This window comes from Lemur catta, chromosome 18 (assembly GCF_020740605.2).
Source record: "Lemur catta isolate mLemCat1 chromosome 18, mLemCat1.pri, whole genome shotgun sequence".
In the NCBI taxonomy this organism is placed as follows: domain Eukaryota; kingdom Metazoa; phylum Chordata; class Mammalia; order Primates; family Lemuridae; genus Lemur; species Lemur catta.
The window spans coordinates 41,666,338-41,679,563 of record NC_059145.1 but is presented as its reverse complement, the minus strand read 5'-3'; the positions used below and the strand labels follow the sequence as shown (position 1 = coordinate 41,679,563).

The following is a 13,226-nucleotide window of genomic DNA, read 5'->3' as shown; positions in this document are numbered from 1 at the left end:
ATCATGTTTAGAAAGTATCCATTTGTTTTACTTTATTAAGACTTTTGTGTGGCCATAAATTTTATCAAATGCTTTTCCAGCATCTATGAAGGCAATTATGTTTTTTATCTCTGACATTTTCAATATGGTAAGTGATATTAATAGAATTTCTAATATTGAATTATTCGTACATTCCTATGATGAACTCTACTTATAGTGTATTATTTAAATTTCCTGCTGAATTCCTTTTATTATTTTATTATTTTTACATCAATACTCATGTGAGTATTTAGATTTCTTTTTTGTTATTTTTCTGACTATTTCTATCACATACATTGTTAATTTTGTCTTTCACTGCTTTGTTTTTGTTTTCTTGATCCATCATAGTCCTAGAGATTACCAACCGATATGGGAATTTCCTGTTTTTGCCAATTTGCTCTTTGTATTTTCTTTTGCTTTTGTTTCATGAACTTAGTAGTTATGTTTTTGGTTGCATAAAGATTTTGATAGATTTTCATTGTAGATTGTCATTATAAAGTATTACCATACTTTTATCATTATACAGTATTATTCTTCATCTTGCTTAATGTGTTGTCATTGCTGAATTCAGCCTTGTCTTGTAACTCCTGCTTTATTTTACTTTGCATCTGCTAGTATGTTTTTGCCCATCATTTTACTTTCAGCCCCTCTGAGTATAATTTTAAGTTGGATATATTATAGTTGGGTGCTTTGCAGTCTAATCTGAGGATTTTTTTAATTTTTTATTTATTTATTTTTACCAGTCATCTTTTATTTGGAGGTTAATTCTCACTAGGATATGAAAGGATTCAGTAATGATTGGGTTCCTCACAGAGGGTGCTGGGCCAAGGAGGTGAAGGTCACGAGTGCAGAGTACGCCCCCGACATGGGCCCCTCTTCAACGGTACTTGGGTCGCCACTCATGTTTGAGCTCCTTGTAAGAAAGGCAGTAGTTGAAAAGCACATAAGCTGCCAACACCATAGAAACCCCAGCAATGCTCCCCTTCTTCACATTGATGTGCTTGTTGTAATACCGGTAGTGACCTCTTTGAAAGGCTCCAGCAATGCCTTTAGGGGTGAAATCCTACATCAAAATCCACCTCGGCAGCTCCTCTAGTTTGACATCCATGAGTTGTTGATTTGTATGGCTGTTAGGAGATACCAGGAAATTTGGATGCAGGGACTCATTGTTCTTGTTTGTCTACATTTCCAGTTATCTGCCCATGTCTTCATGTTGATTATTTTGTATGGGTTCTTTTTTTGGGCATAATGTTCTTTCAGTGTACCGATCAAAGGCTGACATGCTTTCAGGAAAATTTTCTTCAGTTATCTTTGAAGAATTGTGTGGTTGTGTTTGCTCTGTTCTTAAGTGGGGGCAATTATATGTTTTATATGTGGGCTATTACCTATTCTCTGTAATATTTTTAAGTCTTTGTTCTTACATAATTTTCTTAGGCTTGTCTACCAGTTTACCTGATGTGGTTTGATTCTTTCCCTTTTTTGTAGCTTTTATCAAGACTTTGAATCTGTAACAGTTTTATTTTTCTTATACTTTGCTTTTCTGAGCTCTCTCCTTCAGCTCTCATAGCTCTCCTTCGAGTTTTAATTTCAGAGATGTGATGTTTGCTTTAATTTGTTTACCTTCATGAAGAATTTCATAATTTTTTGTTGCTTGATGCTGTAATTTTCTGCTCTGTTTCTTCTCTGCCTTTTGTTTATGGTTTTTCTTTTTTTCTTGTGTCATTTTTGGTTTTCCTTTTTTCCCCATATTTTTTCAAAGCTTTATACGAGTTTCTTTGTGGTTATTACTTATTTTTTAATGAGCCTATATTTTTCCCAGACTGGCTGTTTTTGGAAGGAAGTGTGTTTTGGAGAGTGGGATGTTGGGGGCCTCCAGCAGGAACTGTAGTAGTGAAAAGCTTAGATTTTGCCTGGCAATACATTTTCCTGAGCCTGTGGAGCCCTATTTTTGCAGGGTTTTTGTTGCTTTGGCATCTAGGCCTGGCTTTGGCCAAGCAAGACAGAGCTAGTTACCCTCTATCCCTGGGTTCCACCAGGTAACTCCTTCCAACATGGCAGACCTGCCCTTTCCCCCTCCAGCCTGACCTCTGTTGTCTGGCTAAGGTGCCAGGCAGGTAGCAGACACCCCCCTGGGGTCTGCTCATTGTCTTTTGCCTGCCTCTGGGCAAGGAGATGGTGGCTTCCCATCCCTTTACTGTCCAGGAGGACCCTGCCCTCTGCCCTGGGCTGATTTTCAGGACCTCTTTTTAGTTTGTGATTTGAGTTTTTAGTTTGTTTGTTCTTACTCTCATCAAATCTCTGGGGGTTTCCTTTTATGTTTCTTGTTTCTTTTGTTTTTAATTTGGTATCATGAACAAGAACAGGGCAGAGGTATCTTTCTGCCACTACTTGTAACCAGGAGTTCCACAGGCTGTATTTAAGAGATTGTTTGATGCCATTCCAAAATTTTTAAATCTTTCTTAATCTCTTAGTGGGAAGGCATGTTTTTAGACACAGCTGGATACTGCATCAAACAAAATACAAAGCAGACTGAGGCACTGTCCTGGTTGCTAATGTAAGCATTCCATTTCTTCCTGTTCATCTGCATTGGTCAGCTCATCATGTGGAAATCACTGCTGCTACCTGTGAGTTTCTGCTTGAGTACATCCTCTTGGATGTGGCTGGGACAGAGAAAAGAGTAAGTGTGCTCTTCCATCAGATGGGACAGTTGGAGCAGCAATTTTCCAAATGCTCCCAGTTGCTTCAAAGTGAGAAATTTTCAGCTGAATGAAAACCTTGAAGGAAACATGTAAATGGATTTCTCTAACTGTATAGGTAGCTATTCTGTTGTCTTGAAACAATAATAGAAATAACTTTCTTGCTGGCAGGATGAGGCTTTTGTAAATAAGGGTTCTTTCTGTTTTCTTCATTCCTCTCTTCTTTCTTTTTCCTTCTCTTTCATTCCCTTCTTTTTTGGTGCTAAATATAAAAACAATAAAATCATCTCACTCACGGTCATTGGAAAGTTTTTTGTACTATTTCAGAATCATATTTAAGTTGTCTAGGCTGGATTTTTAAATTCTGCATTATTCCCTTTTTGTTTTTGAAAACAGGTCCTTAAAATGGTGTGTTGTTTTTTGCATCATTTTAATTTTATATCATACTACTTGGTTGGAGAACAAATGGTATATGCATAATTATAAACTATGACCTATTTTCAGAATGCAAATTTTAGAACTAATAAAACTTAGAGTAACTTAAATCCTATTTTTTCATTAAGTTAATTCACAGAAGTAAGTGGAAAGGCTTATTTTTACCTTAAAGTTTTGTGGGAGCTGCTCTCTTGGGCAGCCTCTTTGAGGCTGATTGGGAGGCAAGATTTAACCTGCTCAGTATGATGTCCATCAACACTGTGAAAGGTGGCCAGGCTTTCATGAGAAACACTCTCTATATCTTACGTTTAATTTAATTTTCATTTTACACACAATGATTATAAATATGCTTGCTGCTTGCCGTAATGCTGTGTTTTGATAGAAAGCTTTCATTAAGTAGATAGCAAGTTGTGTCGTTATAAACATGATTTGAGGCAGTTAGGTGGCACTGTGAGATGTGCATGTTAGGGCTGTCCCTCATTCCATCAAATGGCAAGCAATGTGGAGAACTGGAAATTGGCTACGCGTGTGTCGTAGTCATCAAGCATTTGTCTTGACAGCCGTCCACTTCTTGTTTCCTTGTGAGCAAGGATCTCTTGGTGCCCTCCAACTCTGCCTTTTCCTATTGCTTCCAAATAGCCTATCGTCATGCATATGACCTAATGAAAGATTTTCTTTAGAAAGAGGAGTTAAGGGATCCAAGAATTTCTTACACATTAACTGTATCCTAAGGGTTGTCACTTAGTTAAAGCTCTGTCTCAAAATGTCTATCAGATGATTATCATGTTTTGATTGATGGGACCTGACATATATTATGTTGTTAATATTACATAGGTATTCTTTTACCTACATAGGTAGCTTCTTTTGAATATCTTTTGTATCCAAGAATGGATAGATTAGAGTGTTTAGATACAATCTGTCTTCTAAAATCTTTAACTTGCTTTATATGAATAATGGAATAGATTTCAGGTAAATATCATGTACCAGGGATATACGTAAGAAGATCCACCTATTGATAAATACAGTATATATGTGTGTGTATATATATTGCTGGGCCTTGCAGCATACAAACACACACACTGTATTTTGACACATACATATTTGGGGTTTTTATGTTAAGCAGAGATGAAAACAGTATAGGAATACAAGAACATGAAAATGTATTTAGAAAACACAGGTAATCCCTAAGAGCATTTTTTCCTTCATTAAATCTAAAGTGATCTGTTTACACCTGAGTGCTAGAGTCAGGCAGCTGGGCACAGCGGCAGCCGTAGGGATTGAGGGGCCATCTCCATCAAGCAGAGGCTGCTGGCCTGTGCTTCCTGTTGGCGCTCCGTGTGCTCACCTCGCCTCTGCCGGAGTGGAGACGGCAGCCTGCTTCTCCCTGTAGCACAGACACAGTAAGGAGTGACGAGAGAGATTTTGTTTTTACTTTTGAAGGAAACATATCACATAAACTAAAGATAAAGCAATATTATGTTAGTATTGTTACCGTATTATCTAATATAGGGGGTCATACTATAAACCAGGCTATTGATAGTCTCTTAATGAATTTTGATTTGTTTGGCTGATTGTTCAATGACTGTGATAGTCATAACCCTAGGACTTGACAAGAGATCGTTTGGCCTTCTTGAAGGAAGGAATCTGCTTTAAGTTGTTGCTTTCTTTAAATAGGCCCACATGGCATCATATTTTCCTTTGCAGGAAGACTCTTTCCTAGTAATTATGTTCTTAGCGGATGTGAGAAGGTTGAAGGATTTTAAAAAAAAAAAAGCAAACTTCTATTTTTAGAAGCTGAAACCGGAACCGTGCTTTTGGCATTGATGGTGAAGAGAAGCCCAGTAATTTAGAACCTGCAGCTTTCTATTCTCTCCGAGTCTTCAGTTCACAGTCCTATTTTTAGAATTACACAAGCTGGTTTTTATGCCTGCTTGGAATGTCTCCTATAGTGGGATGGGATCATCTTTTAAAAAAGAACTTAGAAATAGTAAAATAATAATTTAGATGCCGTAAGTCAGTTCAAAGTTAAAAAACCTGATATAGTGATTGAAAAGGCTAGTAATAGGAAGAACAAATCAGCTGTGGCCTGAGCATCCCCAAACAAGGGGTAAGAATCAAACAGTTGTGTGTGATCGATTTTAACTCATGTTAGCTGAAGAAAAATCCACTGAAACATTAAAAAAAATAGGTTTGACAGCACCAGAGGCTGATGTAACTTAAACCGTACGCCTTTTTATCCTAGTTACTGATATTTTGAGAATATACCCTTTTTCAATCATTAAGGAGAATTTAATCATAACTCTAGCTTTGAAAAACTTTCTTCCTCTGTATAACTTACTTTTGAAAATATAATTGTAAGAAGAACTGTATATTAAGACTCTTATTTTCAGACTGAGACTTTTTTCTATTGTTAGTATCAGATATCTCTTTATTAGCTTTTTTTAATTTCTATGAAGATAGGTTTTCTTTTAAATTACTCTGAAGATTTTATGATAGGGACCTGTCCTGAGAATACGCTGTCTGTATGTAGAATTTCTACACTGAAAACTTAAATCATGTTTCTCTTTCATGCTATAGACTTCTGTTTGCTAGTCTTCATTGAGGGGTCTTACACCTGATATTCTCATCACCTGTCTTTGGTGCTAGGAAGATAGGAGATAAGGGAGGTATCCCTTGGAAGAGTTGAGCTGATACACCTTAAAGAGCTTAAAGCTTATCAGGGGATGAACACAGCACAGCATCTTTTCTTTGCAAGTTCATCTTAGGAGCATATTCTTAGTAAGAGACTATACTAGGAACTCGTGTGGAAAATATTCCATTTCCCCAAATAAGGCACAAGTTCATTTGAGTTTTCTATTTCTACGGAACACACTTCCTCTTGAAGACCTAAAGACACCCTTTTCCCTCCAGTGAGTCATTCTAAGTAATTACTGCAGATGAGAGAATTCCCCATTTCCATTTAATATTGTCATGAGATACTCTCTTTGGTTACATTCGTTTGTCTCTTCCAGATATGTGCATGAATATTAAAACCATACTAGTTAAATGACTGCTGAAAGTAGGAAGTCTTAATTTGATTTTGCCATTTGTAAATGTAAGCTTTTGTTATCAGAGAAGAAAATGTTCAGTATGAACAAGAATGAGGAGAACTGAACATTTTCTTTACTGTAGTGGGAGGACAGATTGGTAAAATTTGTCTAGGGGCAATTTTGTAATATGTGTCCAAATTTAAAATACATATGCCTTGGACCTAGCAAGTCTACTTCTACGTATATAGAATTATGTAATAAGGAAATAATAGATAAGTGGGAAAAGGTATTTGTGCAAGAATTTTAGCATTGTTTATAATAGCAAGAGGAAACAAATACTTGTAGTTGTAATTTCAATAGATTTAGGCAGTACTAGTGGATTTTTGATATATGGATGAATTGTATAGTGGTAAAGTCAGGGCTTTTAGTATACCTGTCACTTGAATAGTATACATTGTACCCAGTAGGTAATTTTTGATCCCTTACCCCACTTCTACCCTCTCTACTTCTGAGTCTCCAATGTTAATTATACCACTCTGTATAAACATGTATGCCCATTGCTTAGCTCCCACTTACAAGTGAATACATGTGGTATTTGTTTTTCTGTTCCTGAGATACTTCATTTGGGATAATGGCTTCGAGTTCCATCCAAGTTGCTATGAAAGACATTATTTGATTCTTCTTTTTATGGCTCAGTAGTACTCTATGGTGTGTATGTGTGTGTATACACACACCACATTCTCTTTATCCACTCATCAGTTGATGGGTACTTCGGTTGATTGCTTATCTTTGCAATTGTGAATTGTGCTGTGATAAACATATGAGTGCATGTGTCCTTTTTATATAATAACGTCTTTTCCTCTGGGTAGATACTCAGTAGTGGGATTGCTGGATTAAATGGCAGGTCTCCTTTTAGTTCTTTGAGGAATCTCCTTACTGTTTTCCGTAGAGGTTGTACTAATTTACATTCCCACCATCAGTGGATAAGCATTCTCTTTTCACCAAATCTGCACTAACATCTATTGTTTTTTGACTTTTTAATAATGGCCATGCTGATAGGGGTAAGTTTGTATCTCATTGTGATTTTAACTTGCATTTCCCTGATGATCAGTGATGTAGAGCATTTTTTCATATGTCTGTTGGCCATTTGTATATCTTCTTTTCAAAAAAATCTGTTCATGTGTTTTGCCCACTTTTTAATGGGATTATTATTTTTTTTTCTTGCATTGTTTGACTTCCTTGTAGATTCTGGTATTAATCCTTTGTTGGATGTGTAGTTTGTGGATATTTTCTCCCGTTCTGTAGATTATCTATATGCTCTTTTGGTTATTTTTTTTGCTGTGCAGAAACTTTTTAGCTTACTGAGTCCGATTTATTTATTTGTGTTTTGAGGTCTTAGTCATAAATTCTTTGCCTAGGCAAATGTCCAGAAGAGTTTTTCTCAAGTTTTCTTCTAGAATTTTTATGATGTTTAGTCTTGCATTTAAGTCTTTAATCCATCTTGAGTTGATTTTTGTGTATGGTGAGTCACAGATAGGGATCCAGTTTCATTCTTCTGCATGTGGCTCTCCAATTGGGAAACAAATATTTTTTAATAGAGGATTAGTTAAATTATAGTATTTCATACAAGGGAATATTATGACACTGTTAAAGGGACCTTTCATGTTGTATTTATATTGGCATTGAAAAATATGCATTATGTACTACTACATGAAAAAAGATTACAGAACAGTGTGATTTGTATAAAATGATTCCATTCTTGTTTTTAAAGTACGTATTTATGGATGTGTATTTTGAAATCTGGTTATACACTAAATTGCTATTTACAGTGGTTATTTTTGAGGGGAGGGAGAGAATAACAGGGGCCTCTCATGTTCTAATTTGTGCACTTCTGTATCATTTAAAATTTTGTATCAACTTGTATTGATCTCATAGTCAAAATAGTAAAGATATTTACATTCTGAAAAACAAAAGAATATATATGTTTCGAGTAGGCAGTATGATATTGGCCTTTGTGTAGTACTCTTTTGTGGAGTGTTCTTATAGTATTTGCTGAAGTGTATCATGAGCATCTCCAATCTATTTTATGTAGTCTGGCACATTTTCCCTGTGCAGTGAGAAGATTGCTCACGTCTGGCATCGTGATTCAGGTGTTTCCACTGCATGACAATGAAGCCCTGAAGAAGCTTGAGGACACCTGGTACACTCGGCTTGCTTTAAAGTATCAGCCCATAGGTATGTGTCAGTACCTGTTCTCTTACAGAAGAGGAAGACCTTTAATGAAAAGTTATGATCCAGCAGTGGAGTCATCTCTCTTGGGCAAATATTTAGTGCTCTGCTACGCAGGACTGATCAGCTGCATGTGGGAAAACATTTTTTGGGGGGAATAAAATGGGTTAGATGACCTATTGATTCTTATTTTTTTTTAGCTTTCTAATACTATTCTAGATCAACTGAAACACAGGCTTTGACTAAATTTCACCAACAACACAGGCAGTTCAGAGCGGCTTTCATGATTATGTGTCAGAGTTGGAATAAAAAATTTCATAAGAATTTAGTTTGCTTGTGAATATTTTGTACTTGAAAATTCTATGTCTGAAGAGCTAATTATTTAGAGTGGGCCAAGCTGTGCTTATCTTTAGGTCAGACTAGCAGCCCCAAACATCTTTTGAGGTAGTTTATACTTATTTTGGTGTGTATTAGTGAATGTATCCATTTTCTCTGATTATAGTTATAAGAATAATTACTAATTTATTTGGTATGTGGCAAACATTAAAGTTATGTCAATATGGGTGTTTAAATTTTTTGGTTTGGTTATGTTTTTAAAGCATAAGAATTACCTTTAAGCTGGTAGGTTTTATCTTAAGCAGCATTAGTATCATGTTTTTCTTTAAAGGATGTTTTAATTTTGATTTTGTTTAAGGAAATCCTTCTAAAATAATTTTCTTTGTAATTTCCATTCTGAAAACAACTTATAATGTTATAACAATAAACAAAAATTGTTTTTAAGATCACACTCTGAAATTGCATTTTGAGTTTTTTCTTGTATTCTCTGAAAGGAAAAGTTTGTTTTTGATACTCCCAAGTCATACAATAAGTCATTTATGTTCCACTTATAACACTTTTTCATTTTGTTTGTCATTTAAGTGGCAGTAAATTTGAATTGCCTCTAGGACTTGTAAAGTGACAGTATCTCTTAGCTCCTTCTTAGTAAGGGGAGAAAGTGAGTTGATGGTGAAGGCTGGGCATGGGTGGTGTGGGTGCTGTGGAGGGTGCTGGGACCAGTGGTAGTAACTGGGGCCCAGGCAAATCTTGAGCTTCCCCAAGATCAAAAGGGGGAGGTCATTTGCTTTGGAGCCCAGCACCATGAATACCTTTTTTTTTTTTTTGATAGGTTATTCTTTGACCTGATTCAGATTTGAGGTGACTGCATCATACCAACTGTTTTCATTTACTCCTGAGTTAGCTAGATTTAAGGATAGGAGATAATAGCTTATTCCAGTTCACTCTAACCCACCTTCATAGACTGATCTGATCACATTGTCTTGAAAAGAAATACCTATATATATCTTTTAACTGCGTGTAATTATTTCTTAAATAATGCCAGATGCCACACTTCTGCCCATCCCCGCATCCCACCCTGGTCTCAGTGCAGGATGCTCTTATGATCCAGGCACTCCCCACATGGATGAGGCTGGCAAAGGATCCAGTGTTTGTGACCTTCCTTGGGTTAGTTTGTGTTGAGTTCACAGAATATTAGCAGTAATGTTGCTTGGACCTTCTTCTGCACAGTGCTTATATGAAGGTATAGATAGATGGGTTCCTTGGCTGTTCTAGAAGTTCATGTCTAGAAGTTCGTGTGTAGAATCCTGTTTTGTGCTTCCGAATAATCTTTCTTCAGTGTATTGAAAAATTTGCCGTGACACATTGATGAAAGTTTACATCTTTGGGTAGGGAGAGCAGGATACTATGGATGGGGAGTCTTATTTGTAAAGAACATTTATAACACTAAAGTGGGAGAAAAGTGAGGAGCATAAACCCCCAAATTAAAATGGTCCAGTGGACATGGCTGAACATAAATCAGGACCTTGGAGATTCTGGGCAAGCACCAAGATGAGTTTTTCTTTGGGGGGAAGGTATCCGCCAGGTGAGGAAGTAAAAGGGAAACAGAGTCAGGGCACCTGGCAGAGCAGCCCCAGCAGCCAAGGCCTGGGCCCTAAGCTTTGGGAAATGTGGGCTTGCCATAATGACAAGCGCAGTCTTTGTACTGCATGGAAGATGGAACCACCACCACACACTAGTTAGGAAATGGGGGTATTAAATGATCCCCACTTAATTAAAAAATGAATGAGCTTACTTGAAATGATTTTAAAAAGTCTTTGGTAGTCTGTACTTAAGTTTTTTCTTTCTTTCTGCTATAGACAATATTCGTGGCTACTTCGGGGAAACCATTGCTCTTTACTTTGGATTTTTGGAATATTTCACTTTTGCCTTAATCCCCATGGCCGTCATTGGGTTACCTTACTACTTGTTTGTGTGGGAAGATTATGACAAGTATGTGATCTTCGCATCATTCAATCTGATCTGGTCCACGGTGATCCTGGAAGTGTGGAAGCGAGGCTGTGCCAACATGACCTACCGGTGGGGGACACTGGTTATGAAGAGACAGTTTGAGGAGCCGCGGCCAGGATTTCATGGCGTTCTGGGTGTGAATTCCATCACTGGCAGGGAGGAACCTCTCTACCCCAGCTACAAGAGACAGTTGCGCATTTACCTGGTGTCTCTGCCATTTGTGTGCCTCTGTCTCTATTTCTCTCTTTATGTCATGATGATTTACTTCGACATGGAGATCTGGGCCCTTGGTCTACATGAGAATAGTGGGTCTGAGTGGACCAGTGTCTTGTTGTATGTGCCCAGCATCATCTATGCCATTGTGATTGAGATCATGAACCGCCTCTATCGATATGCTGCTGAGTTTTTAACTTCATGGGGTAAGACTTGATGCTTTGTATTCATGTCTTATTTGCCTATAAGAGATAGTGCTTAGATCGTAGGATCCATATAGCTCCTACCTTGTAGAGAAGACAGATACTGCTGTGGGCTCATTGTAGAGACATAAGGAAAAGTTCATCAGCTTTGTGAACACTGATCTCCACATCATGGTTATCACAGCTCTCATTTATTCAGTGTTAATTACTATGTTCTGGGTGCCTTTCTAAGCACTTTATCAACAATATCTCATTTTTCCTCCTCAGGGCACCATGAAATAGAAGTTATTTCACCATTTTATGGGTAAAGATACTGACACTTAACAAGGTTCAGATAGCAAAAGTAGCCCAGGCTAATTTAAAACCAATCTATCTAAAACCTGTGCTCCTAATACTATAACTGTGTTTTATGCTGAGGGTAAAATAGGTTAAAATTATCTTCATGATACTTGGTCAAATGAACTATGACTAGTTTCATAAAGCCCCTGGTCTGGTTGGTATGGGGCACTGAGGACTGCCATTGAGCTCAGCGAAGTAAGGTGTTCATGGATGTATCTGTGGTAAAGAAGGGACTTGGTTATAAGTTAAAAAGAGTCTTGATTGGCTATTTACTCTTTAATTTATTTATTCATTCAAACAAATATGCTTATGCTATTCCCTAGGAAGAAGCCTAGGCCTTAACTTCATAGACCATAAAGACATTTTAAATTATTTTTATTAGTCATATAACAATAACAGCTACTATTTATTGAATGCTTTCCTTGTGCTGATACTAGGCTACGGTTTTATATTATTTCTGATCCTGAGAGTGACACTGGGAGGAGGGTGGTCACCCCTGTTTTGTAGGTGAGGAGGCTGAGTTTCAGGAGGTTAAGTAACTTATCCAAGGTCAGGCAGTGGCTGAGTTGGTGTTTGAATCCAAGTCAGTCTAACACTGCCCTTCTGTGTAAGATGACACTTCTCAGAAGCTTCCTTTTTGTCATTTTTGTCACTTGGGATCTATACAGTGTCACCTTTTCCAGATGGAGATGGAAATTTTAGTTTCCCTTCAAGTCAATCCTTATAGGCCACATGTGCAAAAATATTTATTTATTTGCCCTCTTCTTATAGGTTATTGCCAGTTTTTACTATTACTGCTTTTTTGTCTGTCTGTAGGATCATTTGCCAACACTTCCCAAGTTTCTTTGTGGCAGTACTATTTCAAAAGTAATTTCAGACTATAATGCTATTGCAGTACCGTGAAAAATGTGTCCTGGCTTGATGTTCTTTGTGGTAAGGAATAGCCGTGACTGACAGCCTAGCACATTTACCAGCTGTGGCTCTAGTGTTGGACATCTCTGCCCTCAGCACAGATCCCACTTTACCTCATGAAGATGCTCCCGTATTGTTTGCTTACTGAGAAAAATCACTGCTTCTTTTTCTTATTCTTTTTTTTTTTTTATATTTTAGAGAATCACAGATTGGAATCTGCCTATCAGAATCACCTAATTCTGAAAGTTTTAGTGGTAAGTACAGTGTTTATGTACAAGTCCATTTTGATTATGAAACTGATGCATACTACTGAATATTTAGGAGTATATATATGAAGAGTTGCTTCTAATTTAAGATGTCAGTTAATATATTTTATGCAGATAGGCAAAGACTGATTAATAAACATGTTTACATCTATGTTCAGTAGTCTTATTACAAATGTGCATATGGTGTAAGACTTCAAAATACAGAAATTAATATTACAGCCTATTTCCAGTTACTTAAAAAACTAATGACTTCATAGACATGTTTCTGTTTTTTTCCTTTTGGTGATTTCTTTGAATGTTTTGCTATTTGATAATCCGTCCAGGTACCTGCAATCTGTTTAGTGATGGAACATTCAATTTTTTAAAAAAATTTTGTTAAAGAAATTTCCAAAGTCCAAAAGGTTTCCAGCATGTTTTGATGGGTAGGAGGAAAAAGATGGAGAGAAGGGATTGTGTAACCTGCTTGCTGTTCGTGTAAAAGTTCACACATTATGCTTCTTTCCACCATTGTTATAAAGAATAAAGAAGTACCAGCTTGAAAGC

General features: G+C 36.9%; 1 protein-coding gene across 3 annotated transcripts in view; it reads left to right on the top strand.

Moving 5' to 3' along the window:
• ANO10 (anoctamin 10) overlaps nt 1-13,226 on the top strand; it is a 177,678-nt gene that overhangs the window by 10,685 nt on the left and 153,767 nt on the right. For all 3 annotated transcript variants that reach the window (XM_045530741.1, XM_045530740.1, XM_045530742.1), the window contains exons 5-7: nt 8,294-8,413; nt 10,600-11,169; nt 12,616-12,671. In XM_045530741.1, the coding sequence (XP_045386697.1) occupies nt 8,294-8,413; nt 10,600-11,169; nt 12,616-12,671 (746 nt within the window). The remainder of the gene's footprint in view (nt 1-8,293; nt 8,414-10,599; nt 11,170-12,615; nt 12,672-13,226) is intronic.